Source organism: Miniopterus schreibersii, assembly GCF_964146895.1.
Source record: "Miniopterus schreibersii genome assembly, chromosome: 12".
NCBI classification, from domain to species: domain Eukaryota; kingdom Metazoa; phylum Chordata; class Mammalia; order Chiroptera; family Miniopteridae; genus Miniopterus; species Miniopterus schreibersii.
Window position 1 is genome coordinate 36,378,307 of NC_138112.1, and position 27,455 is coordinate 36,405,761.

The 27,455-nt window shown below is 50.4% G+C and overlaps 1 protein-coding gene across 4 annotated transcripts in view; it reads left to right on the forward strand.

Annotated features, from left to right (window-relative positions):
- Nucleotides 1-27,455, forward strand: part of ARAP1 (ArfGAP with RhoGAP domain, ankyrin repeat and PH domain 1) — a 61,380-nt gene that overhangs the window by 15,578 nt on the left and 18,347 nt on the right. For 2 of the 4 annotated variants that reach the window (XM_081152649.1, XM_081152650.1), the window contains exons 2-13: nt 1,514-1,594; nt 6,972-7,509; nt 18,284-18,447; nt 19,049-19,116; nt 19,748-19,878; nt 19,992-20,147; nt 20,532-20,601; nt 20,896-21,016; nt 21,407-21,609; nt 22,002-22,108; nt 24,539-24,738; nt 26,516-26,601. In XM_081152649.1, the coding sequence (XP_081008775.1) occupies nt 7,001-7,509; nt 18,284-18,447; nt 19,049-19,116; nt 19,748-19,878; nt 19,992-20,147; nt 20,532-20,601; nt 20,896-21,016; nt 21,407-21,609; nt 22,002-22,108; nt 24,539-24,738; nt 26,516-26,601 (1,815 nt within the window). In that variant the 5' untranslated portion in view covers nt 1,514-1,594; nt 6,972-7,000. Of the gene's footprint in view, nt 1-1,513; nt 1,595-6,971; nt 7,510-11,247; nt 11,633-18,283; nt 18,448-19,048; nt 19,117-19,747; nt 19,879-19,991; nt 20,148-20,531; nt 20,602-20,895; nt 21,017-21,406; nt 21,610-22,001; nt 22,109-24,538; nt 24,739-26,515; nt 26,602-27,455 lie in introns of those variants that run through there. The other 2 variants (XM_081152651.1, XM_081152652.1) reach the window with 1 other exon arrangement.

Genomic DNA, 27,455 nt, shown 5'->3' on the forward strand with positions numbered 1-27,455 from the left:
GTTCGATTCCCAGTCAAGAGCATGTACCTGGGTTGCAGGTTCAGTGGGACTGGGGCCCGTGCGGGAGGCAACCAATCGATGTTTCTTTCTTTCCCTGTCCCTTTCTCCCTTCCATTTTCTCTAAAAAAATCAATGGGAAAAATATCCTCAAATGAGTATTAACAACAAAAAAAGTGCTTGGCATACAGTGAGGACTATTTATGTCGTCTATTATTCTTTGTTTGAATCGTCATTTGAGTAGCATTGCCATTTTTTGCCAACTCTTTTTGAAGTACCAATTACTTAAAACTTATTTTTAAAATACTCACTTTTAAAACATATCCCTATTTTAGCTTCGGCCTAAGAAATAATTATGGAGTCTACTTGAGATAAATACCTGACTAGTAAGTTAAAAAGCCATCATGTAGAGCCCAGCAGTGCCATTGACTCTGCCCTAATGGCAGGAAAGGTGGCTTTGCCCAGGACCTGCCCATTCCACCTCCTCCTGAATAGAGCCCCTTCCATCTGAGCTTGCTGGTGGCCTGCCCTCAGGGAAGGCTGGGTCATCTGAGCTTGCTGGTAGCCTGCTCTCAGGGAAGGCTGAGCCATCTGAGCTTGCTGGTGGCCTGCCCTCAGGGATGGCTGGGCCATCTGAGCTTGCTGGTGGCCTGCTCTCAGGGAAGGCTGAGCCATCTGAGCTTGCTGGTGGCCTGCCCTCAGGGATGACTGGGCCATCTGAGCTTGCTGGTGGCATGCCTACAGGGATGGCTTGTTCTTTCTTCTTGGCTGGAAACACCTCTTTTGGCCCCCACACATAGGAACAGGCCTATTGCATCTCATGCCCCCACCTTATTTGCAGCCCCTCTGTTCTCACTGACCCCATGGCTCCCAGGCTTAGTGGAGAGGGTCCTGTCTCCCTGGGTCTCCCCAGGGTCCCCACCTCTCTCTGACAGGCTCTGTGTTGTTGGGGAAAACTGTCTCAGTCATGGAGCTGCATGTATCCCCTCCCTGTGTCTTCCCTGGGGGAGGGCTAGAGAATGAGGCATCTAGACGCTCCTTTACCACCTGTGTGGCCTCGACCTCTGAGCAGGCCTGTCTGTGAAGGCCCCAGCTTCCATTAAGCTCCCTAAACCCTGCCCTCCTCTCCCTTCTCTTCCTGTACCCTATTCTATGTCTTTTCCATTTGTCCAGGTCTTCTTTTGGCTTCTCATTAACACACCAAATTTTCCTCCTACAGATTGTGCACATTTCTCATTAAGTTTATTGGCTTTTTATATTTTGTGATGCTATTGTAAATGGGGTCTTTTATCCTGGGTTTTACCTGGTTGTTGCTTATAAGTATCAATTTCTGTTATAATACTTTTGAACCCACCTCACTTTCTTCCCTCTTTCCTTTCCCCATCCCTCTTCCCCTTCCTCCTTAGCCTTCTTCCTTCCATTCTCCTTTCCCTTCTTCCTCCCTCCTCCTCCTGACATGCCTCTGCTCCAAGTAGCCTTGCCTCATGGGTTTTCTCTTCTATTCCTGTCCTTGCAGCTTCCACCGCAGGCCAGGATGAGCTGCTGTTCAGAGTAGCTGCTGCCTTCGTGAGGACCAGTGTCCTGGGCAGCCCAGCAGGTGAGTCGGGAGATGGGGAGGGGGAGGGGCTGGGTGTGGCAGGCCAAGCACCAACACTGAGGTTGGGGAGGAGGCTTCATGGTCCTGTTTTCTATTTTGAAAACTGAGGTTGAGAGGCAGAGAGAGGGTGAGGCCCAGAGACCTTGAGAAGAGCCTCCCAAGAGGGCTTGGAAGGGTGAGAGGGGCAGGGACCACAGGGTTAGGGGGTGAGGTGTGTGTGTGAGTGTGTGTATGTGTATGTATGTATACCTGTCTATTTGATTCCCTTCTGTGCCTGGTGAGTTACCATCTCTTTCTCATTCCCAGATGATCATGTTATCTTTTAAACTGTATTTATATTTTTGAAAAATGATACAAAATTAAAAAGGTACAGCTGCCAATACTCCTCCACAAAGACAGTTTCTTATAAACCCATCCAGAGGTAATTTGTGTATATGTGTGCTATATGTATGTGGGTTTTTATTTTAAAATTAAATTTATTGAGGTACCATTGATTAACTATATGATTAATTTATAATAATATAAATTTCAGGTGTACAACATTATATTTTGATATCTATATACTCTATTGCATGCTTACCACCCAAAGTCTAGTTTCTTTTTGTTACCATATATTTGGCCCCCTTTACCCAATTCACTCTCACCCCACCCCCTTTTTCCTCTGGTAACCACCACTCTGTTTTCTGTTATTTATGAGATTGATTTTGTTTATTTTATTAGTTCATTTGTTATGTTTTTTATATTTCACATGTGAGTGAAATTGTAGTTTTTGTTCTTTTTTGTCTGACTTTTTGCACTTAGCACAATACTTTCAAGATTCATCCATGTTATCACAAATGGCAATGCTTCCTGTTTTTTATGGCTGAGTCATATTCCATTGTTCATATATGCCATATTCTTATTCACTCATCCATGATAGACATACAGGTTGTTTCCATGTCTTGGCTTTTGTAAATGATGCTGCAGTGAATATTGGGGTACATATGTCTTCACAGATAACTGTTTCCATGTTTTTGGGTAAATACCCAGAAGAGGAATTGCTGGGTCATATGGTAGTCTTATTTTTAATTTTTTGAGGAACCTCCGTCTTTTTTTCATAGTGGCTGCACCAGTTTACATTCTTACCAGCTGTGTATGAGGTTTCCCTTTTCTCCAACACTTGTTATTTCTTGTTTTTTTGTTAATAGCCACTCTAACTGGTGCGAGGTCATTATCTCATTACAGTTTTGATTTGCATTTCCCTGATAAGTAGTGATGTTGAGCATTTTTTCATAAACGTTTTCTTTTTCTTTACCCAGATATTTACATTATAAGACACTTTTCTGCACCTTGCTTTTTCACTTAACAATAAATCTTTAGTATCATTTTATATTAACTGTAGACTCTGCCAGTAGGTAATTTTAGTTGAGAGTGTGCTAGTTATAGCTTAATTAATTCTGGAAGAACTGATGTTTTTATAATGTTGAGAGCTGGATTATCTAAGACATCAAATGTATTTCTGTTTGTGTCTTCCTTTGGGTCCCTCGGTAACCTTTTAAAAAATATTTACATAGTTCAAAATTTAGGTGAGAGGAAAAGATGTGGAGTGGAAAGGCTCCCCACCAGCCAGAGGTGGGTAAAGCTTGATCTTCAGGCTCCTTCCAGGGCCCAGGTATGGGCCCGAGCAGTGTGCACCCATGGTCATGTGTTGTACATTTTTACAAAAGTAAGATATTCTTTTTTTAAAAAATTAAAATAAAATTTTAAGTGGAGATCTAATTGACACACAACATTATATTAGATTCTGGCATATAACAGTGATTCGACATTTATATATATTGTGAAATGCTAAGTAAGATATTTTGCATTCTCTTTCTTAAACAGGACATTCAAATTGTATAAGCTTCAGACCCAGGGAAGTCTGGCTTTGCATCTGCTCCCTCCTGTCCTCTTGGCCCTCATTTTTCTTTCTCCCAGGCTTAATGGAGAGGGTCCAAGAAACCTTGTCTCCTATGTACCTTTTCAGAGATATTTTATGCATTTACTAGTAGATGCATACTGATCTATTCCTTTGTTTGTTTGTTTTCACATAAAAGGCAAAATGTTATGTATACTGTTTTGTACCTTTTTCTTTTTAAAAAAATATATCTTTATTGATTTCAGAGAGAGGAAGGGAAAGGGAAAGAGAGAGAGAAACATCAATGATGAGAGAGTAGTAATTGATCGGCTGCCTCCTGCACGCCTCCGACTGGGGATCGAGCCCGCCACTCGGGCATGTGCCCTGACTGGGAATTGAACCTCGATCTCCTGGATCCTAGGTCGAAGCTCAACCACTGAGCCACGCCTGGCCAGGCTGTACCTTTCTTTAGTCACTTAACAACATATCTTGGAAGTTTCATATCAATATGAAGGAGTTTCCTCATTTTGTACAGTCTCTCAGTATTCTACTGTGTGACTACACCATAATTTAGTTAACCATTCTCTGGTTTATGGATGTTTTGGTTATTTCCAACCTTTTGTTATTTTACACAATGTTTTAGTCATAACCGTTTATGTATGTCATTTTGGATATGCACCAATAAGACTGCAAGATAAGTGTCTAAGGATGGCTGGATCAAGGGCAGAAGCACCTGGGGTTTTCACACCTACTGTGTGGCCTTGCCCTTCCCAGAGGCATTCCAGCCTGCCAGGGAGAGGAATGACTCACCTATCACCACTTAGTAGGGGGAGGTATAGTTCTTTTCATCTATTTAAGAACCACTTTTATTTTCCTTTCTGTGAATTTCTCTGTTCATATCCTTTGCCCATTTTTTTTTAGGTTATTGATCTGTTTCTTATTTTTAGGTGCTTTTCAGTTTTTAGGAAAGTCAGTCCTGTGTTTGGGATATGAATGGCAGATATCCCCTAGTTTGTCATTTATCTTTGCTTATGGTGTTTTTTATCATGTAGGAATGTTTAATTTTTATATATTTGAATATTTCACTTCTTTTTTATCCTTCTAGGTCTGTATCATTTCCAAAAGGGTTTTGCTCTCAGATGATTTTTAAAATCCTTTTATGGTTCTATTTTTTATAATCAAATCTTTGATCCTTCTATGATTGATCCTGTTGTAAGTTGTGAGGTAGGGGTCCAACTTAGTTTGTTTCTGGATTGCTCCACAGGTATCCCAACAACTTAATAATATATGTAGTTTTAATTTCTTTTATTATATACTAAATTCTTATATGTATTTCAGTCTATTTTTCAATTTTCTGTTGTTTAATTGATCTGTCCAGGTGCTGGTAACATGTACAGTCATCCCTAGGTATCTATGAGGAATGGGTCCTTGGATACCAAAATCCACAGGTGCTCAAGTCTCTTATTTAAAATGGTGTAGATCAGTGCATGCAGTCAGCTCACTGCATCAGCAGACTCCCAACTGTGGACTGAAAATATGGAGGGCCGACTGTACTGTTTTAATTACCGTGGCTTTATGTGTTTTAATATGTGGTGAGGCTGATTCTCATTCTTTACCCTTCCTTTCTCTCACCCCCCCCCCACTTCCAGAATTTTCCTGGGTCTTCCTGCTTGTTTATTTTTCCACATTGACTTTCAAGTCAGCTTGTCTAGCTCAAAAAAAGAGAAACATTCTGTGTGTGCTTAGTAGGATTGTGCATGTTTATAAGTGAGAGCGAGTTGGTCTCTATGTTGTCTTCTGTCCTGGAGCATACTGTGGTTTCCCATTTTGTCCAAGTCTTCTTCTCGGTTCTTAGTAACATTCCAAATTTCCCCTCCTACAGATTGTGCCCATTTCTCATGAAATTTATTGGTGTTTTATATTTTGTGGTGCTATTGTAAATGGGGTCTTTCATCCTGGTTTTTACCTGGTTATTGTTTATAAGTATTGATTTCTGCTGTATTAATTTTGAATCCAACTACTTTACTAAATTCTTTTATTGTTTATAAAAGTTTCTCAGTTGAGCTTCTTGGATTTTTCAACTCAAAATTCATATTATTGGTAACTAATAGATTGTTTATCTTTTCCCAAATTTTATTTATTTATTTATTTATTTACATTTTTATTCCTTGATATTAGAGAGAGGAAGGGAGAGAGATGAGAGAGAGAGAGAGAGAGAGAGAGAGAGAGAGAGAGAGAGAGAGAGAGCGCTGATGTGTTGCTCCACCCATTTATGCATTCATTGGTTGCTTCTTGTATGTGCCCTGACCAGAGATCTAACCTGCAACCTTGGTGTATCAGGACAGCACCAAACCAACTGAGCTACCTGGGCAGGGCCTTCTTCCCAATTTGTATACCTTTTATTTATTTTTGGTCTCTAGAACTTTCAGAGCAATGTGAATAACTAATAATAGTAGTAGTGAAATGGATATCATTGTCTCATTCCTGACTTTAATGGAAGTTTTTCTGTTGTTTTTCCATTAAGCAAGATGCTGGTTTTTGACTTAAGGAAGTATCAATATATTTTAATTTTAGTAAGATTTTTATTTAAGTACCCTGTGTATTGAGTTTTATCATAGGCCTCTTTTGTGTCTGTAGAGATGATCAGATGACTTTTCCCTTTTGATCTGTTAATAACCATCTTCTCTTTGCATCATCTATTTCTTGGCTCTTGCCAAGCCAGGAGCTCTTAAGTGCGAGCATGGGACCTGAGTTCCATTGCCCAGTGCAAGGCTATTTTGAATGAACAAATGAATGAATGGCCTTTCTTATATATTACTCCTTTTCCCCCTTGGTAGTGGGAGGGTTTACTCACTCATAGGGCCAGGACCCAACAGACTTTGTGGCGCTGAGTTGACTCACCTCCTGTGGCATTTTATTTCCTCCAGGGGCATGCAGATGGGGTGAGGCTCAACCCCTAGACTGGGCCTGTTGGGGGACCAGCATTGGTAATCATCAGTCTCATCCATACTAAGTTCCTTGGCCTGGCCCTTAGCTGGGAACTGGTGCCTCAGAAGGAATTGGGCCCTTGCCTGGGTCTTGCAGAGGGCAGAAGTGTGTGTGTGTGTGTGTGTGTGTGTGCGCACGTGTGTGTGTGTGTGTGTGTGCGCGCACCAGACACAGCCATTGGCCAGCCTCACAGCAGTGACTGGGGCTCTGGATAGGGGTAAAGGGTGGTACCAACTCAAGCTCCTGGAAGGCGTCCTAGAGGAGACATGAACTGGGTGCTAGGCAGCCACAGGGGTAGGGTGGGGGTGGCTGGTTTCAGGCAGAGAGAAAAGCCTATCTGTTCAGAGACCTGGAAGTACCTGGCCTTGCCTGGCACGTGGGGCATAGGGGAGAAAGCTCAGGGATAGAGCTTGACCCCATGGAATGAGAGAGCCACAGAAGGAGGCTGGTTGGCGAATTACACTTGGGCAACCATGCTGCTGCTTCTGACCTGTGCCCATATATCTATTCCAGGTCTGGACAGAGCCCTGCTGGCAGGAACCATGACAGAGGCCGGGGATGCAGCACTGTTGGTGGCCGAGTGGCTGCAGGCACTGCACCTGGAGCAGTACACCGGGCTCTTTGAGCACCACGGACTGGTGCGGGCCACAGATTGCCAAGGCCTCAGCGATGCCCGCCTGGTGGACATGGGCGTGTTACTCCCTGGCCACCGCCGCCGCATCCTGGCTGGCCTGCTCCGTGCCCATGCGCCCCCAACCCCGGCACCCCGCCTTGCCCCACGGCCCGTGCCCATGAAACGTAATGTTTTCCGTCCACTACCTGCACCCACCACTCCACCTGAGCCACTGCCCATGGCTAGAGAGGATGGAGGACTACCCACTGCCCCACCCATCCCACCGCGGAGGAGCTGCCTTCCTCCTGCCTGCTTCTCTACCCCGTCCACAGCTGTCCCAGACCCTGTGCTGCCCCCACTGCCTGCCAAGCGGCATTTGGCAGAGCTGAGCATTCCACCTGTGCCCCCTCGCACTGGGCACCCCCTTTCATCTGTGAGGTGAGTGGATGCCGCCCAGGTTGGGAAGTACATGGACAGAGGATTCTAGAGGGTTGAGGGGGAGTTTGTGGCTTTTGGCACTGTAGTAAGAAAGACACTTTAGTGAAGGGAACAGCATGTGGAAAGCTCAGAGGTTGGAAGTGTCTTCTGGATTACTCTGGGCAGACTGTGTGGCTGGACTGTTGGGTGAAGGTGGGATATGCTGTGAAGGCCAGATGGGCAGCCAGGAAGGTTTTAAGCAGAATGACCTGATGAAAGCTGAGTGCTGAAAGTATGACTCTGGCTACTGATAAGGTTGATGGGGTAGGAGGCTAGGAGACCACTGAGGCACAGGGCCAAGTGAGGGGTCCCTGCTCAGGCTGTGTGAGAGAAGTAGGCAGATTGGAGTGAGTTGTTTCTAGAATGGACAAGACTTGAGGACAGCCAGAGTGTGGGTGGAGAGGACCTAGGGAGCTATAACAGTATCCAGGTTTCCATCTTGGATGGACAATTGTGCCATCACTGATTTGGGGACCTAGGGACAGAAGTTAGTATGGGAGGAAGCCTAGAGTTCAGGGTGGGGCCTAGTAACTAAGATACTGGGGGAGGGGTGTCAGGCTATGTTCTACAGTCAGGAGGTAGCATGTCCAGGAAGCAGGGAGCCTCAGGTGATGAGCTTGTGGGGGAGTAGGAACTGTCCAGGGTCTGGTGCTTGTGCTCTGTCTCTCCTCTTTACACAGAGAGACCCTTCTCAGGCCTTATCCTACTTCCCCTTCCTCCTCCTCAGGACTGTTTTCTCCCCTCCTGGCTCTTGGTACTCCTTGTTTTCTTGCGTTTCCTCCTATTTCTGTCGCCGTCCCATTTAAATTTCTTCACATGTGCCCTCCCTTCCTGCCTTCACTCGGGTGCCTAGCCAAAAGGGAGCATTCCCAGCTGAGGCTGGATGTGTGTTCAGGGGTGTAATGGAGATTTATTTCAGGACTCAAATCTAGTCAGCCTAATCCAGGAAGGCTTCTTGGAGGAGGAAGTGATATGGTTGGGCTCTGAGCTGTGTGTTTTGCTTATATGATCTCATTTGATCCCTGCAGCAAGCCTGCTGGGGAATTTGTGTCCCATTTTCAAGCACAGAAACTGAGACTCAGAGAAAGGAGGGGAACACTGGCTGGATACATGCCAAGTACATGCTCAAGGAGCCCCTGTGAGGAGGGCCTGGGAGATTTTTCCTACTGAGAGAGAGGCATTGAATAAGGTGCCTTGAAGGCACCCCAGGGCTGTGGTGTTTTGAAGTCTGATTGGTAGAAGCACAAAAATGGGTCGTACCTTTCCTGGGTCCATACAACTGGGGACAGGACTAGGGCTCCCCAGGAGCCTGGCTTGCAGCCTAGATTGGAGTTTCCTGGTGCCATTGTGCCCTCTAGTGGCCATTGTCCTGCATACAGGAGTAATTTCTATTTCCTTTAACTCCATCGTTAGGATGGGAATATGTGTGTGTCTGTCTGTGGTGCAGTGGATAGCATTGGGTAAACAAGGGCAGGAGGTAGGGCCCTGTTCACAGGGAGCTCACAAGGCTGAGGAGGCAAAACCCCTAGTGGGGGAGTGGAGGTCTGGATACCTGCTTAGGAGGTAGGATACCTGGAGCAGGCCCAGCTAGCTTTGTGACTCCCATTAGGAGCTGCTCTCTGAGCTTATTTCCCCTTCAGGTACCCTCCTTGGCCTTTCATGGTCCTTCTGGTGCTAATAGTTGAGTTCAGGAGACTTGCTGGGTAAAGCAAAAGCCTGTGTACTCCCCAGGGTACCGGCCTCCACTCTCAGAGCCTGTTTTAATTTAACTACTTAGCCAACCTCTGGGGGAGGCCAGGCTTCCATGGTTAGGAATCTGGCTCCTTGTAGTGAGAGGACCTGAAATTCATTCCATACTGAGAAATTTTGTAGACAGTTGCTCACAATTCCTTAAGGCAGAGTGTGGTGGGGCTGCCAAGCTTGGCTTCCTGTGTCCTGGGGCCTTTGACATTTGGAATTGCGGACATCTGTAGTCCCAGTGCTCTCAGGGTGTACAAAGTCCTTAAAGCTCATTGATAGAAAAATTCACAGCAGCCAGAGCCTCATGTATGTGTACTGGGCGAAAGTTGGGCAGGGTAGGAGCCAGGATGGAGCCTGATTGGCTACCCCATCCCTTCACAGCTCCTGTGGGAGACTGTTCAACCCGGCCTGGTCTGCACCCTTGCAAGATATGGCCTTCCTGTTCTTGTTTGCACCCTTCAGTGATGGGGATCTCACTCTCTCAATCTTAGGATCTCTTACATCAGATCATGTGGGGGCTGAGTGAACATTTCTGCCTCGCTCCAGCCCATCACAGGCTCCCCAGTGGAATTTGGGATTATCTGCTGGGTGTGTATGTGTGTATTCTTGAGATAGTGACTCCATGTGAGGGCATGCCTGGCCAGTTTGTGTGTGCATGCACTCCCATAGGTGTGTATATTTGTGCGAGTGTCAGGGTAGTAGTATGTCTCTATTTATACATCTACACAGTTTCTAAAGGAGGTGATGTGTGATCCTAAAATGCCGTTTCAGTGGTGACTTGTGAGTTCACCAGGAACCTGTGTACATACATGTGCCCATGTGTGCTGTGGGGTGGGGACTTCAACAGCATGAGTCCATTTTTTGAGTGCTCATTGCTATGGGTGGTGACTTGGTAAATGTAATATTAATGAACTGTTAGGTATGAGCCAGTGTGTACAGGTGATGTCAAGGAGTCTGAATGTCAGCTCCATTAGGGCCGAGAGCCTTATTGGTTTTCTTTGTCGCTGAATCCCTACCATCTGGAACAGTGCGGGTGCCTAATAGGCCCTGAGAAAGTGTCTGTTGTGTGAGTGAATAGACAAAGCTGACATGAGCTTCTGTACTGCTGCCCTTAGTGCCCACTGGACACTGAACAACAGGGTTAAAGGGCCCTGAGCTCACCACCCCAGATCCCTTCCCCCACCCAACCCATGTCACCCAAGATGTCTTAGAAAGGGAGAGCCCTTCAGAGGAGACAGGCAGAAAACCAGCAGCAATGGGGTCCCTTCTGCCTTGCCCTAGCTGGGTCAGGACTCTTAGAACCTGGCTCACCATTCTGGCTGGCCTGGGAGGACCCCACTTTACCCCCAAAAGGTCTGCACTCCCAACCTTATTTAAGACTATAATAGGGAACTTGCTGACAAGCCCAGAGATGCTGAGAAATTTGCTCAGTTATGTAGCCCAGCAGATGGAAGCAGATGTTCAGACTCTGCTCCTGGCCTGGGGCCCAGACTACGCAGCTCCAAGTCTCATAGATGTGAACCCTCTGAGCCTGCTTACCTGAGAGTGGCAGAGGGGTCAGTTCTGATCCAGGGTTCCAGGGTCACTCCACAGAGTCTCTCCTGGACTGACCTGAAGCTGGAGTCACAGTGCAAGGTCCCCTACCTGTGCCCTTGACTGCCCTGTAGCCTGGCCAATCCCTGGTCTTCTTGAAGGCTGATCACTGTTGCCGCGGCAGAACTTGCTCCCTTCAAAGAGCCTCTTTCCCAGCCTCTCTGGGCTTCTTTGTGGGGGTGGGGAGGGGCCAGCGAGGGCCAGGGCGGGCCGGGGCTTCCTGGGTGTCCACTCAGTAAGTCCCTGCTAGATGGCACTGGGGCATTTCGTCTCATTGCAGCTTGGGGTGGGGATGGGGGGGCGCCTGGGGGCGGGGAGGAAGTGCCTGCCCCGGGGGATTCTGGGTGACTTTTCTTTTTCTCAGTCAGTGTTTTCAGGAAGTATGTGTTGGCCAGGGCTGCAGGGGTGGGGGAAGCGGAGAGCAGGAAGCCAGGGGAGACCAGGGCTGGAAGCAGACACACAAACACACACACGCACGCGCACACGCACTCCATAGTTATACACAGAAACACACACTCAGACAAGTGATCAGAGACACTCAGAGATACAAATCACAGGCTCACAGAGCCACACCTGGGCCCAGATTTAGCTTCAGACATATCCAGGGAAGAGGTGCCAAGAAGCCTGCGAGACCAGCCCAGGTTGGACGTGGACTGGCCGGGCAGGCACACAGCACACTTGAGCACACGCTGGTCCCGCGGGGCCAGAGCTGTGGGAGTTCTCAGGCTCAGGACCCGGCAAGCATCTGAGGGTGAGCAAGGGGCAGCCTTGGGCTGGGCTGTCTGCAGAGGGGGAGGGAGGCTCCTGAGGGCCAGGCAAGGGAAGAATCCTACTTTGTCTTCCTGTCTCCTCTGGGCTGTGTTTCTATGGTGTTCTCCCCATTCCTTTTTTTACTCTCAGCATTTTCTCTCTTCTTTCACTTTTCCCATATTTTCTGTTTTTTCGCCTGCCCTTTCCTTTTCTCCTTTTTCCTCTTCCCTCCCTCTGCATTGGGATTTCCAGTTTTCCATCTCCCTGTGGGCCTCTCTCCTGGGTCCACTGGGAGCCCATGGTACCTGTTTACTAGATCACACAGAGTATTCCTCTGTGGGGTCTCTGCCCTTTAGGGACCCAGTGCTGATCTCAGTTCTAGCTCCCCAAACCCCACTGAGGATTCTCTCAAGAGGCTTAGTTGGGCATCTCTCAAGTTCAAGTTCAAGAGTGCTGTGGCTCTGGGCAGCTCCTACCTGAACACCCTTGCTCTCCCCGCTGAGTCCAGGGTAATAGACCTGCCAAGGGCTGGCATTTAATTGGCCTGGTTCTACCCCTTCCCTCCAGGGCTGGTGTGTGGTGGGTGCCTATGTTGTTGGGCCTCCCCTCCCCTCAATTGCTGTGGTTTTCTAATGAACTCAACAACCCTGTGTTTGGATCACTGGTGATGTAGAGATGTTTCTAACCAGGTCCTATCCATGCACCCAGCCCTGCCCTGCATCCTCAGCTCATCTTCCATAGAGCTCAGCAGACATCTGCACCTTCTCCTGCAGGCCAGCCCTGGGTTGGGCAGTTGAGATGGGGGAAGGGGTTCAGTACAGTGTGAGCTCCCTGAGGACTGAACTTCCTCACCCTGCTACCCTCTAGAGCCAGCACAGAGTCAGGCCCAGGAAGCACATAGAGCTGCCATGGGAGACCCAGGCCTCTGTCTCCTCCTGCCCACACAACAGGGCTGGCCTTTGAGGAAGCTCAGTATAGACCTGGTGGTAGATGAACCATGAAGGGCACGATAGACTGTGTGAGCTTAGAGAGGGGAGCAATTGGGTAGACTTCCTGGAGGAGGAGGCGTGTCCTGAGCACAGTGGAGTTGATTATCTGGATCACTGTGGGGATTAAATGAAAAAAGGCCCCCAGCAGAATGCCTGGCACATAGTGGGTACTTAGCAAGTGGTAGCTCTTGTTCCAGGAAGAAGTGTTAAGGGCTGGGTGAAGCTGTAGTTGTGAGGGTAGATGTCAGGTTAATTGGGCACCGCTCTGTGTAGGAGTAGGGGAGCTGCGTACCCTCTCCTATGATCTGAACATGAGGGGGTGGTGATTATTCAGTCATTCAGCGCACTCGCTGAAACCCTCCTCTGTGTTGAGTGATGCCGTAGCATGAAGAGGGAGTGGCCCAAGGGGGTTCACAGCATGTGCCGAAGTTACAGACATCACATCTAAGCATGTAAAACACCAGGAAGGGCTTTCTGTGCCATGACCTGGGCAGAAGTCAACAGAATAAAACCATGCTAGAGGAGGTGACCTTTGGGCTTCATAATGGAGAAGGAAGGGCAAGAGCTATTGTGGAGGAAGCAAGAAGCATAGGACTGAGGCCTGGGCCTTGTGTAGCCAGCGAATGAGGAAGCAGGCAGCTGGGAAGTCCTTATGGGAAGGGGGGGTCAGGGTAGGAGACAGATGTGTTTAGATCGCTGAGCCTGACCCCACCTCTTGGCCCTGGTGGTGAGAGTCCAGGAGCTGGGATTGACCTGGATCCCTCCAAGGCCTGTATAGCCCAGGGGGAAGGTCCTAACTCTAGGACAGGATGTAGGCCTGGGTCCTTGGGTCCTGTCAGTTCAGTGAAGCAAACATTGACAGACAGCTATACTGAATGATCAGAAGTGTGGAGGCTGGAGGAGCCCCAAGGGGGCGCCATCCTAGCTTGGGGCATTAGAAGAGCCCCAGAGTGGAGAAGGGTGTATGATTTGGATTTCTTGAAGGAGGAGTAGGAGGTGGCTGGACAGGAAAGGGTATTCCAGGTGGAAGGAACAGCATATGCAAAGACCTAAAAGTATGCATTTATGGAATGCAGCTCAGTCAAGGACAGCTGGAATGTGAGTGGGGGATAAATTCAAGGCCAGCCTGAGATATTCAGACTGCCCCACTCTGTGCCCCACCTGCCCTTATGGGGAGACTTATTTCTTTTTGTCAGAGATTGATGTAGACAGAAAGATATGAAGGGAGAGCCAAGGGCCACCCTGGAGGAGGAGGTTCCTGGCCCAACCTGTAGGGCCTGAGACTCCTTCAGCCACAGCCAGGGTGAGAAAGTTGTGCTGATGACATATGGGAGTGGCTCTCCTTACTGAATGATCAATAACCTTGGAAGCAGATCAGAGAGGAAACTGAAGCTCAGAGATGAAGTCCCCTGCTTTGTCAGGTCACAAACTGATGGATGGTCAAGATGGGATGCAAGCCCAGGTCTGTCTGGCTCCAAAGCTCTATTAGCTAGAGTGACCACACACACATCTCATTTTACCTGGGACAGGCCCTGTCTACACCTGTTACCCTAACATAATTATTAATAGTGCCTCTTTTAACTCTCAGAAATGTTCTGGTTTATACAATTAATTATATGGTCCCCCTACTCATACCCATTCTGGCTTGAGACCCCTACGTGTAAGTTCGGCTGTGTGTATTTTCCCTAATCCAGTAAGACAAACCTTAGACTGAGGGCCCAGGGTGGGGTGAATCAGCCCCTGCCCATGAGTACCCAGTCTTGCTGCGGTCATAGTGGGGAGATTAGAGGGGTCTACATGTCACTTGGATAGAGGAGAAATGGGGCAAAGGAGCAGGGGAGCCAGGGGTGAGGCAGGGGGAAAGCAGCTCTGCATCTATCTGTATCTCAGAGGCTGCCTAGAGGCCAGGTCCATTGAGCTGTGTTTTAAAGTACAGATGGGCTTTCCATGGACCGAGATGGTAGGTACAGGGCAGTGAGGAAGAGGAAGCCATTTGAGCCTTGGTGGTAGGGCCACTGAGGACATGCTTAGGGTTGGGGCCGATCTTCTGGTCTAATGGGTCAGAGGTCAGTGGGAAACATCCCAGCTGCAGATTGGAGCTGGCGCTGCTCTTAGGGGTGCAGCCACTGAGTGTCCAGGACTCCAGCTGGGGCTGGAGCACTCTGCCCCTTCCCCTGGGGTTTTCCCACATGCTGTGCCTTCCTGACACCACTTCTCCTTTTCTGGACTTGACCCTGACTCAGCACAGCCTGGTTCCTAATGGTAGGCAGGCAGGGGTGAGCCAGGAGGCTTCCTGGAGGTGGCTAGGATGAAGTTTGGAGATTCATGAGGGTCCCCCTTGCTCCCACCTTCTTGGCACATAGTCCTTGTCCTGTGAAGGCTGTGCTGGGAGAAGAACCCTTTGCATTTGTTACTCTCTCCCGTTTTGCCATGTTCACAGCAGTTATCAGAGCTGTAATCACATTCCCTCTTGGACAAAACATCAGCTTTAGAGCTGCCTAGATCCTGAGTCTGGGTGGGATGTGAGCAAGTCGGCCTCAGAGAAGCCCTCACATCCTGGCTGTGGCCTTATTTGCCACTGGTGGTTGAACTTGCAGGCTGTGGTGCTAGACTACCTGGGTGCAAATCCCAGCTGTTGAATGAAGGGCAAATTGCTTTGTGTCTCTGTGCCTCAGTTTCCTCAGCTGTAAAGTAGGGAGAATAGTAAGCCGTATCTTACAGAGCCCTTGTGATGAGTAACTGAATTTAATTCATGTAAAATACTAGAAGACTGACTGCTGGGAATACACACACACACACATACACACACACACAATTAATAAGAATTAATTAATCCAGGTCTTCACTTATTTACTAATCCCTGCTGAGTGCTGGGCCCACCATAGTGAGTAAGGTAATATGGCATTTGCCTCAGGGAGCCCACATGCTGGGGAGGCCTCAGGATGGGCAGATCCCTCCCAAATGATCGGGACAGTGATGAAGGAGGACTGGGGGCCAGAGGTGGGAGGACCGATGCTATTTGGGCTCTGAGGATGCTCTGTTGCCACCACTTTCTCCTCAGTTCTGGGCCTCAGTCCTGGGGGAGGTCGGGGAGCCAGCCCACACAGCCCTGCTTGGCTAGAAGGGGTAGAACCGGTTTCCATCTCCTCTGGGCCAGTCTGACTGGTCCTGGCCTGACAGCTTGGAGTTCTGCGCTCAGGTGATCAGGCCAGGCCCTTAAAGGCCCCTTCTTGGAGGCTGGGAGGCTGTGTGTGATGGTTGCTTTGCCTGTTAAGAGGTCTCCAAGGGCACTGCACCTGACTAGCTGGGTGCCAACACCCCCAGGTGATGCCCTTAGGCCTGCAGGGACTCACTCATTCTCTTGGTCATCATTTGCTTTCCTCCCAGCCCTCATAGACATCCTGTCCATCTACCTATCCGCCCATCCACCTATTCACCCACTCTTGCCGTCCGGCCATTTGTCTGTCCACCCACCCATTCATTCAGCACGCTCTTGTTGCTGACTCAGCCAGGCCCTGCACTGGGCTGTGGGAATAAAGAATCAAGTCCAATGCTGTGCCTGCCCTAACGAGACCTAGGGTCAAGTGCCAGGGACAGCTTGGTGCAGTGCCTACCAGGGGATCTTCTTAGGTCCAGCTAAGCGTTCATGCCCTTGAGACTAATATAAGCCCGCTTGGCATCAGATTCCCTGAGAAGCATATAGAGGGAACAGCTGGCCACCAGGGCAGTGGCAGGTTTCCCTTGGCTGTGGGGCCCTCATAGCTGTCAGTGCCACTGTCCACAGAGCTGTCTAGGAGCCATTCTCTATAGCCTTCTAGGGGAGAGCTCAGGGGTGAGGGACTGAGACTCACAGTGCTCAGGTGTGGGAGCCACCCTGGCTTAGAAATTCTTGCCCCAAGGGGCCGGTATGTCTTCCAAAAACTCCACTGGTACAGTTTTAGGTTTCTGCATGGATGTGCCCGGATACAAGCCACCACATTCAGAGAAGCCCAGAGCTCCTGCTTCGTCACCAGGTGGTGACCCCTTATAGTTTCCCCCAGTCCAGGTACAGGTCCTCACTCAGGCTACTTTGCCAAACACAGTGTTGCCTGGGAACATGGCTGACATGCCACCTTTAGCAGGTTTCTAGGAGAACAGAGTGAGGAAGCTAGCTGAAGATCAGATTCTTACACAGAAAGGCAGTTTCATTCATTCTTTGCTCAGACATGGAGAAGAGACAAAATACAGGATGATACCGAAGGAGACATGTGTCCTAAGAAGTACGAAGACTGTAGATTAAGCGTTCAATTCCTGGCTCAGATACCAGCACAGTTGTCTAAAGCTCATAACAAAAGGGAACATGGGCAGGGATTGGGGGAGCATGCAGGAGGCATCAGGAAAGACTTTCAGTGAAGGGGACCTGAGTTTGGAGTTAAAGGATAAGTAGATGTTCCCTAGTCAGAGACCAGGAAGCAGTGTATTCCTGGAAGAGGCAACAGCAGGAACAAAGGCTGACATCATGGTCACACCCCAGCCCTTGCTTTTGTAGTCAGTTGCGCACTGTCAGTCACTGCCAGGAACATGGGGCAATAGGCCAGGCTGAAAATAACCCATGGGGAAAGTTGCCCACACACTCTGGTGCTCCTCCTTGGCCCCTGCTGGACACTTGCAGAGACAATGGGTGGGGCCAGGGCTGTAAGGCTCGGACACCTTCCAGCTTGTGGTCCCTGTACATCCCGTGTGTTGGCATACAACACTCCTTGTCTTAGTTAATCCTCCAACCCCCCTGCCACGTTGGAGATATAGTCCCCACTCTATAGAAGAGGAAACTGAGATTTATTGAGGCTAGTTGCTCACCCTAGGACACACAGGAACTAAGACTGAGACAAGGTTCTAACCCACATCTCTGATGCCAAAGCCCTTTGGGAGACTTTCAGCCTTCAGGGAGCAGTGTGATCTGTGCTGAGACAGACAGACAGGAGCACTGTGGCTGTGGGAGCCCTGGAGTCCCTGAAGGAGAGTTGGGGAAGGGTTCCTGGGGGAGTGATAGCAGAGGTGGAAAACTGGTGTGCAAGAGGAGTGTGGTGGGATCAGGCGAATTTGAGAGGTCTGAGGGCATCTGGGGAATGGTGAATATCTGTTTCTGGGATAAGAGAGAAGGTGGTCTTGAGCCAGAGACCCATGACTCAGGGCCTTAGAACTTGGTTTCTGGGGCTCTGATCTGCTCCCTTGGCCTCAACACCCATTTCATTTCTGCCCCTGCCATTTGCCAACATACAACTTCTTATCCTTAAAAGTTCAGCACAAGGCTCACCTCTTCCAGCCTTCCCTGACTCCCCAGGCTAGGATGTAAACCACCTACACTCCATTCTGATCTCCATTCCTCTTCTAGAGTGGTGCATATGGCTAAAAGCTAGTTCTGGTGACATGTGACCATGTCACAGTGATGCAGCTGAAGAAGGTGTCTACTTCCTGTAGGCTTTGAGGAGCTTGCAGGGTTTGGGGCAGGGGAGTGAGGTGAGGAGAGCTCCTATCTGAGTTTTTGGAATGAATGAGTTTTGCTGAGGTCAGGTGAGCTGGGGCCCAGTGGGTTTGAGTCCTCGCTCTGCCGCATAGTGATGCTGGTCCAGTGACTCAACAGCGCTGATCTAACCCTTATTGCCCAACTTTTTGTCTGTTTCCAGCCTTCCCTACAAGGAGGAAGAGTTACTGTCATCACCACCGTCATCCTCTCCCCCACCAGAACCTGAGGAGCCCCCAGACACCTTCCCCCAGGGGCCTTACCAGCCCCCATCTCCCAGCCTCCCAGAGGTTCCCCCAAAGCCTCGTCACCTGTTCCCAGAGTTCGGTGAGTGCCATAGCCAGGCCTGAGGCTCTGGGTGAGTGGCCTGGCTCTGGGCCTTGAGGAGTCTATGAGGATGCAAAGTTTGCATCCCCCTTTCTGTTGGGCCCTGCCACCCACCCCCTGTGTGGCCCTGGTTGGGACAGCATCATTCTCTCCATTCTCAAAATAGAAACAGCACCCACTTATCCAACCAACTGACTGTTAGGTGCAGGCACATGGCAGACTTTCTGAGTTGCCCATGGTTTAAAGTTGGGGGTTATTTTCCATGATCATTGTTGATTTGCTGCCCCCTCAAATTGCCCACTTCTCTTGATTCTCGATTCATGTTGCCTTTTTTAGACAGTCCCCCACCCCTGACCCCCAAGCTTGCCACCTCTTCAGACCTCCATGTGGTGGCCAGGCACCCCCTAGTGCTGTCCTGTGAGGCCCTGAGAGTATAAATAGCACTTCCTGTCCCCTGTGCTTTTTTTGAAAGCCAGGTCAGGCTGGGGGTGGGCGTCTTTCTTGGGCTGAGAGTGGCCTTTGTGAAGCCAGGCCCAAGTGCCCAGGAGGGGAGGCCAGGCTTCTTGCTTCTGAGTCTCTCCCCACCCCTTTCTCTCCCCAGATGACTCTGACTATGATGAGACCCCAGAGGAGGGGCCAGGAGCCCCAGTTGCTGTGATGACCAACAAGGTGGGGCAGGTGGTGGTTAGTGTTTGGGCTGTCTGCTGTCAGTGTGGAGGGAAGGCTGCTCAGCTGCCTGCAGGCCCTGGGGACCACCAGATAGAAAATGAGCAACCATTCCAGGAGAGTTCCCTTCCCCCTTCATTGTCTTGCCATGCAAGGGTCGGGTCAGGCATAGTATCCCAAGTCCCAACGCTGGGCCAGAAATCTGGGGGGTCTGGTTTGTGGCTCCAGCTTGTCTACAGCTGCATGTGGATGGCTGTGTGTGGCCTCTTCTCTCCCTCGGTGTTGTGAGCATAGCTGTTGTAGGGTATCTGTTCCTCTGTCTTTGTTTCACTTTCTGTGTTCTCCTGCTCTCATGTCACCTTCTCTGAGTGTCTTAACTCTCCACCTCTGAGTCTTTCTGTTTTAGTTTTTGTTTGTTTGTTTGTTTTGTCTTTGATCTGGGCTGGTGTGGCCCTGTCACCCTGGGCCCCTGTGCAGTCTGCTGGTGGGAAAAGGGGAGCGTGAGGAAATAAGTAAATGTGCTAACTTGTGTGGGTCTGAAATAAAGTGGGCAGAAGGGAGCGTGGCAGCCCCTGAGTGGGTGTTATCTGGGTCTTGAAGGGAAGCATGACACTGAGTGGGTCTGGGGGGCCAGGAGGAGCCTCCAGTGAGCCGAGTCCCACGTGCCGTGCGTGTTGCCAGTCTGCTGAGCGAGGGGGAGGAACTGTCGGGGGACGATCAAGGGGATGAAGAAGAGGATAACCATGCCTACGAGGGCGTCCCCAAGTGAGTGCCCACCTCTCTTGGGTGGCTCTCCCTTCCAGCCCTGCCATCTCCTCAGCCCCTACCCTCTTGAGCTCCCACCTTGACCCCCCTAATTCCCTTCCTTCTTTCTCCAGTGGTGGATGGCACACCAGCAACCTGAGCTCAACCTTGCCCAGCAGCCTCCAGATCCCCCAGCTCCCACCCCACCCCATGGATCTGCTGCCCGGGGGTCCTACCCCCATTGCACAGGTCATCAAGGCTGGCTGGCTGGACAAGAACCCACCGCAGGGGTGAGTGAGGCCGGTTGGGTCCTGCTGGTGCCCTGCATGGGGTGCATATTGCTCTAGTACACTGGTGTCATGGATCTGAAAACCAGAGAGGTTGAGGTTATTTGAGCAGGGCTCCCCCCATGGAGACTATAACCACTGATGATTGCCACAGGACCTATGTTTTATTACCCTTAATATTGGGAAGTCCTACTTTGAGTCCAACTTTAGTCACTCTTGCTGTAGGTAAAGTCCATCTTCTCAGTGACCATTTGGGATCCTTTCTCTCTTGGACCTGGCTGTTCCTAACTTTGTATGTGGCTGCCAGCGGGGGCTGGGGTGATCCTAGAGCTTCTCTCATAATCCCCAATCCTTTGCTCTGTTGTCCCTTTGCCTCTGCCTCTCCAGATCTTATATATATCAGAAGCGATGGGTGAGACTGGATGTAGATTACCTGCGATACTTTGATAGTAACAAGGTAAGGCCTGTGTTGGTCCCTGATATGACCCCCCTGTTCCAGCCTGGCTTGACATTGGACCCAGGCAGAGTCCCTCCCCAGATGAGTTCTCACCAGAGCTCCAATCTGACTCCTTAAACCATGTTTTTCTGGCCCATCGGCCAGTTGTAGGCTGTGGTCAGAGTCAAGGTAGGGGTTATCCCTGACCACCTGTGGGAAATGGGGCTGTAGCCTTCATTTCAACTGAGGTTGAGGAGGGGGGGCGTGCTGGGCCTCTGAGGACCCTCCACAGTACAGCTCCTCTCTCTTCCCCAGGACTCCTACTCTAAGCGCTTTATCTCTGTGGCCTGCATCTCCCGTGTGGCTGCTATTGGGGACCAGAAGTTTGAAGTGATCACGAACAACCGGACCTTTGCCTTCCGGGCAGAGAGTGATGGTGGGGAGCGGGGCAGGAAGAAGACTAGCAGTTTGGCTTGATAAGGGCGGGAAGAGCCAGGGCACAACTGATTCTCCCACATAAAACCCAGGGAGGAGTCAGCCCTCTGTGAGGTGGGGAATGAAAGCAAGTACCCTCTGACTGGGTCTGCGCTTGAGACACCCACTAAGTCCTCAGAACCACATTCCATTTGCAGGGGGCAATGGGCTCAAATAGGCAAACGCGCTTGCCCAGTTTAAGTGTCGCAGCTGGGATTGGAGCCTGAGGTTGTCCAAGTCAGACAACTCAGATAAAGTCAGAGATAGGTGGGCCAGTCTGGGCAGGCTTTCTTGTTCTTAGGTGGCCCCCTGCCAAGCTGAGCTCTGGCTTTCTCGTTTCCCTTACCCACAGTGGAGCGGAAAGAGTGGATGCAGGCCCTGCAGCAGGCAGTGGCCGAGCAGCGTGCCAGGTCCCGGCTGTCTAGCGCTTCTCTGTTGGGTATTCAAAGCTCAGAGCTGCCTGACCGTGCTGGCAGTCTGGAACTACGTGGCTTCAAGAATAAGCTGTATGTGGCTGTGGTTGGGGACAAAGTGCAGCTTTACAAGAATCTAGAGGTATGAAGGGGTGAGCCAGGTTGCTAAACCTCTCCCCCGCCCCATGCCCACCCGGTCCCTCAGCCTCTCCTTTGCCCATGTGGTCTTTTAGGCCTGACCTTTTCCTTTTATTGTTCCCTGTTCAAGCCCAGCCCTTTGCCTGTCTTTCTTTCTGCCCTTAGTCCCGATTCCATCCCTTGCCTAGTCCCTGAGCATTACCCTCCTATCCTATTGCTACATGGCCTCTGAGCCTGGGTCCATTTACCTATGCCCAGATCCCTGAACCCTCCCTTATCTCCTTCCTAGCCACTTTCTAGTCCCTAAGGAACCACCTCCCCCTCCTCTCTACCTCTCCCTGGGCCTTGAGCTCCACCCTCTAGGCTTGCCCTCACTCCTTCCCACCTGCCTGCCAGGAATACCACCTGGGCATCGGCATCACCTTCATCGACATGAACGTGGGCAATGTGAAGGAAGTGGACCGGCGTAGCTTCGATCTCACTACCCCCTACCGCATCTTCAGGTGAGCCTCCATCGCTCACCTGTGTCCTTCCTCCTTCCCACTGTTCTTGCATTTGTGGGAAGATGCCCCTTCTTCTAGGGTGGATTTCTCCTCCCTTCCCAGCCCTGCCTACCCCTGCTGGTCCTTTACCTTCACTTGCTAACCTGCTCTGACCCCTCCCTTTTAAGAAATCTCACTCTTGCCCCGCCCCCCTCTGGCGATCACCGTCCCCCCTTCCCTGCCACAGTGCTCCGAGAGTTGCCAGAGTTACCCATAATGGCTTTCTGCACCACCCACTCACCCTTCTGTACCCTCTAGTCTGCCCCGCTCCCTCCAGAGTGTTCGTCTGTCCTCAATACTTGCTTGAGATCAATGGCTGCTCTTCCCTCCTGTCTCCTGGGACCTCTTCTTGGTACTACCTCCTGAACCTCTAAGACTCTGCCAACATGGTTTCCTCTGACCTCAGCTGTCTCTCTGTGTTCTGTCTTCCTCTGTCCTCTCCCTGTGCAGGCTCGCCTACTCCCAGGCCTTCAGTCGCCACCTCTAAGGCACTGTGTCATATCTGGTTCAGATCCCATGTATTAGCTCTGCTGCCATGACAGAATACCATAGATTGGGAGCTTAAACAGCAGAAGTTTAAGTTCTCAGTCTGGAGGCTGGAAGTCCAAGGTCAAGGTGCTGTCAGTGTTGATCTCTCTTCCTAGTTTGTAGAAGGCTGCCTCCTCACTGTGCGCATGTGGAGACAGAAAGCTGTCTGGCTTCCCTTTCGGTCTTGTTGGATTAGAGTCCCACTCTTATGACATTATTTAACCTTAATTACCTCCCTAAAGGCCCCTTGTCCAGATGCAGTCACATTGGGGTTAGGGCTTCAGCGTATGGCTTTTAGGAGTACACAATTCTGTCTGTAACATCTAGGGTGATTTATACCACTATACCACTGTATGATCTGGGCAGATCACTTAGCCTCTCTGTGCCTCAGTTGTTTCCTCTGTGTGTAGGATCCTGGCAATCTTTGTAAAGCTGTTATCTGACATGATGTGCGGTAACTGCTCAGTCAACACCCCTACCCCTGTCATCATTGCCTTTGCTCTTAGCTCAAATCTCTGTCTGTAGCAGGGCTTTTCTCCTGAGGTCTAGACCTGAATATCTAATAGTTCTATGGACATCTTCCCCCTTTAACTTCCTTTTCAACTCACTGTTCTTCTTGGGTCCCCTCTCTCACCGACGGGGACCCTTGTCTGTCCTACTCACCCCTGTGTGTACCCATCATCAAACCTGTCCTGCCTCTGTTGCCCTCACCTCCTGGTCCCTCCCCTCTGCCCCTTACCATCTTGCCCTAGGCCTGTGAGCCTCCTGGCCCCACACCTGCCTCTTCGTCCTTGGCTGCCAGTCTCTGACCACCAGCGTGGTCTTTTTTCCTTTTTCTTAAGGTTTTTATTTGTCCATTTCTTGCATTTGAGGTAATCTTTGATGACATCCTTGGCCTAATATTCTTTGCCATCATCCTTAAGTACCACACAACTGCAACTAACCACTGTACAGAGTTTTCCTTCTCTGTCAGTTTTACAGGGGCCTGCCCAGTCACCGAGTTTCTGGTTGTCAACCTTAATTAGGTTGATTTGGTGTTCAGCACCAAAGGCTCCCACCAACCTGACGAACGCAGGCTCGCACAGTTGGGTACAAGCACACAAAGATGGGCTTAGCACCTCGCTAAGGCCTTGGCAGCTTCACAGATTCCACTGCTAGGCCTTCGTCGATGAGGGGCCTTCAGCACCTCTCATAAAGCACTGTTAACAATCCGTTACACCTGCAGCAGCAGTGTCTTCTTTGGCCATGGTGGTGGGTTATGGGTGGACCCAAATCTTGAATGCACACATCCAACTCCAGGATGACAGGGACAGAAAGAGCCAGAGGGGAAGACATCTCTGTCCCCCCTCCTCCTTCCCACTGAAACCCTCCACTGCTTCTTCATTGTCCTCTGGGTACATTTTGACTTACTCTCCCTGGCACAGGCTTGTCCTGTACGTCTCCCAGCCTCCTCTCTGCCAGTCTGCCCATCCTGCCCACAGGTCCTAGAATCTCCATGTGCCATCCTGCCCCTTTGCACATGCTGTTCCCCCTGTCTAGAATGTCTTTCCATCTCTTTACCCGGCTAAGCCCTGTCATCTGTCAAGTCTTAGCCCAGGTATCATTTCTTCCCAGCAGCCTTTTCTACTACCTGGGTGGGCCAGAGCCCCTCAGGACTCCCCCAGCCCTCACATATCTCTCAGGTTCATGGTGTCCTTGCCTTTATCACACCCACTTTCCTCACAGACCCAGGATGCCTCCCTTTTCTGACTGAGCTCCCAACACCTTGTGTCCCCCCCCACTTCATGCTGTGCCCCTTTTATGCTGCCCCCAAATCCCTCTGAGCCCTTTTCCACCAGCCTCCCGCCATTCCTGTGTCCCCAGTTTCTCAGCCGAATCAGAACTTGAGAAGGAGCAGTGGCTGGAGGCCATGCAAGGAGCCATTGCTGAGGCCCTGTCTACTTCGGATGTTGCTGAGCGCATCTGGGCCGTGGCCCCCAACAGGTTCTGTGCTGACTGCGGGGCTCCTCAGCCTGACTGGGCCTCCATCAACCTCTGTGTCGTCATCTGCAAGCGCTGTGCAGGTGTGTGAGGGGGTGGAGCACTGGGCTAAGGCAAGACTGGTCTGGTGTGTTGGGTGGCTGATGGTCTGGTTGGCTGGAGGGGCTAGAGTGAAGATAGTAGTCAGAGATTATTTATGAAGTTGCACCTGTGTGCCAAGCCACTCCCACCAGGATTTAAGCTGCATCCTTACATTACAAGGCTGGGATTTAACTTCGCACATCATGGGTTGGGCACAGGCACAGACAGGGAAAATGGCTCGTTCAAGGTCACCTGGCAAGTAAGTGAGTCTGAATTTTGGCCCAGGCCTCTTGGGGCCCAATGCCCCCTGTCCCATCAGAAGAGTGGAAGGGGGCCAGGCTGGAGCTGCTGGCGGGCCAGGTGGGGGAGGAGATGGTTTTTCATCCAGAGGGGGATGGGAGGCACTGGTGGGGGGGATTTGTGCATCAGACTCTGGCAGGTTGGAAGCTGAGTTGCTGGAGACTAGTAAGGAGGTGGCTGCTGGAGCTGAGAGAGGAGGAGGTCTGGTCTGGTGAAGTGACAGAGAACATTCAAGGGATGTTTAGGGTCTATGGTGTAAAATTCCCAGAGACAGATTGGATGAGGAGGATGAGAAAGAAAGAGGGTGGAGCTCAACATTCATTCATCTATTCAATCAGCATTTATTGAGGGTATATGATGTGCCAGACACTGTGTCGGGTGCTGGGGATTTGGCCCTCTTTGGAGCTGACAATGCCCAGGTGGCAGCTTTGGGCTGCTGGAGCTGGGATCCAGGAGGAACAGTTTTGGGAAGTTTCTGAGCTCAGTGAAAAACCCTGAAGCCTGTGGGACGCCTAGGCAGACATCCAGGAGGCCTTGGACTATGAGATCTGGGTGCAGAAAAGCGATGACTGGATCAGAGACCAGCTTAGGAAAGCATCAGCTCATGGAGGGTGAGGGCAGCTGTGATGCAGAAGCAGGTGAGGCTGAAGCCAGAGCCAGGCAGTACCAGGCACTCCTAGTGCCCCCAGCCCCCCTCCTTTCTCCAGGGGCCCTTTGTGGGTCCTGTAGCTGAGCAAGGTTGCATTCTGTTCAGCCCCTACTCCCCATTCCCCTTCCACTTCACAGAGACTTACTAAGTGCTTACTATGTGCCAGGCTTTGTCCTGGGCTCTGAGATTAGACCCTAAAACAGACAATGGAGGTTCCTGCTCTCAGGCAGTTTACATTCTAGAGGGAAGGTGGCCATGTCAGTGGAGATTTGAATGTCAGGAAGGGGCCCTGGGGAGATGGGGGAAGAGAATCCAGGAAGAAAGAACAGTGAGTACAAAGGCCCTGAGGCAGGAATGAGCATGGAAGATTAGAAGAGGAAGGAAAGTGTGATTGAATGGGATAGGGGGAAGGGTGAGATAAAGTTGAGGGAGAAGCAGATAAGGAATTTAGATCTAATTCTCAGGAAGCATTGGAGGGGTGTGAAGGGATTTGAAGCAAGGGAATTTAAATATTAAAGAGATCACTCTGGCTGATCTGTGTAACAAGTGGCCTGCTGGGAGCCAAGACTGGCTATAGGAAGCCAGCTGGGGGGCTGCTGCAGGAGCCTAGATGATGACTGCTGGACTCATTCCTGTGGTGCAGGGAGCAGTGGTGTGTAGCTGGATTCTGGAGATGTGTGTGGGTGGAGCTGCAGGCCTAGCCCCTGGGTCCTGCCTATGGCCTCTCCCTGTATGCCTCTGGGTGAGCACTCGAGGTTGGGATGGGGAGGAGGTGAATGCTCTATGAAGGAAACGGCCCAGAGGACCCAAATCTGGCCCTCTGTCTACAGGGGAGCACCGTGGCATGGGTGCTGGTGTCTCCAAGGTGCGGAGCCTGAAGATGGACAGGAAGGTGTGGACAGAAACACTCATCGAGGTGGGGAGACCCCCTACTTGTCACCTGTATTTGGGGTTCTAGCTGCTACCTGGGTGTCCTAACCCCATCTCCTCCATGTCACAGACCCCAGCACCATAGAGCTAGAAGAGACCTTTGGGATCACCTAATGGGTGTGGATTTTGGAAAAGCTGATTTTTTGGCCAAGTCAGCAAACTGGCCAGTGAGCTAAGAGTGTTTTTACAGTTTTAAAGGGTTGTAAAAAAAAAAAAAAAAAAAAGACTATACAACAGAAACTTTGTGTCCTGCAAAACCTAAAACATTTACTTCATTTCATCTCAATTTACATGTGCCAGTGGGTATGAATATACATGTTTAGGAGCACACACTCATGTACACTTGTGCCTGTGTTCTTGGGGACCCCAGATACTGATATTTGTGGTAGTTACAGGGGAGAACCTACAACAGCCACTTCCTGACAGCCCCAGACCAGCTGCAGACTCTGGAGCAATTTGGGTGTCACATCCCTTGTGAGTTAGGGTTAGAGTCCCCAGTTTATAGATGCAGACATTGAAGCCCAGGGAGAGAAAATGACTTGCCCAAAGTCACAGAGTGAGTCAGCAGTGGCAGGGACTGTTTCCACTTTGTTCTCTGTTGTGACCCGAGTACCCCACACAAGGCCTGACAAAGAGGCAAGGCGGGGGGTGGGGGTGGGGGCAGGAAATGGCAGTGGAACCAATAATCAGCAGAGTGAAATAATGAATAAACTAGTATCCTGAATGCTAGACCCCTGCACTGCAGAATCTGCTCCTGCCCCTTTCCCCATGCTGGAGCCCAGGTGATGATTGGAGGGCTCAGTCCTGTGGTGCCAGGAACAGGGGTGTGTGCCTGGATTC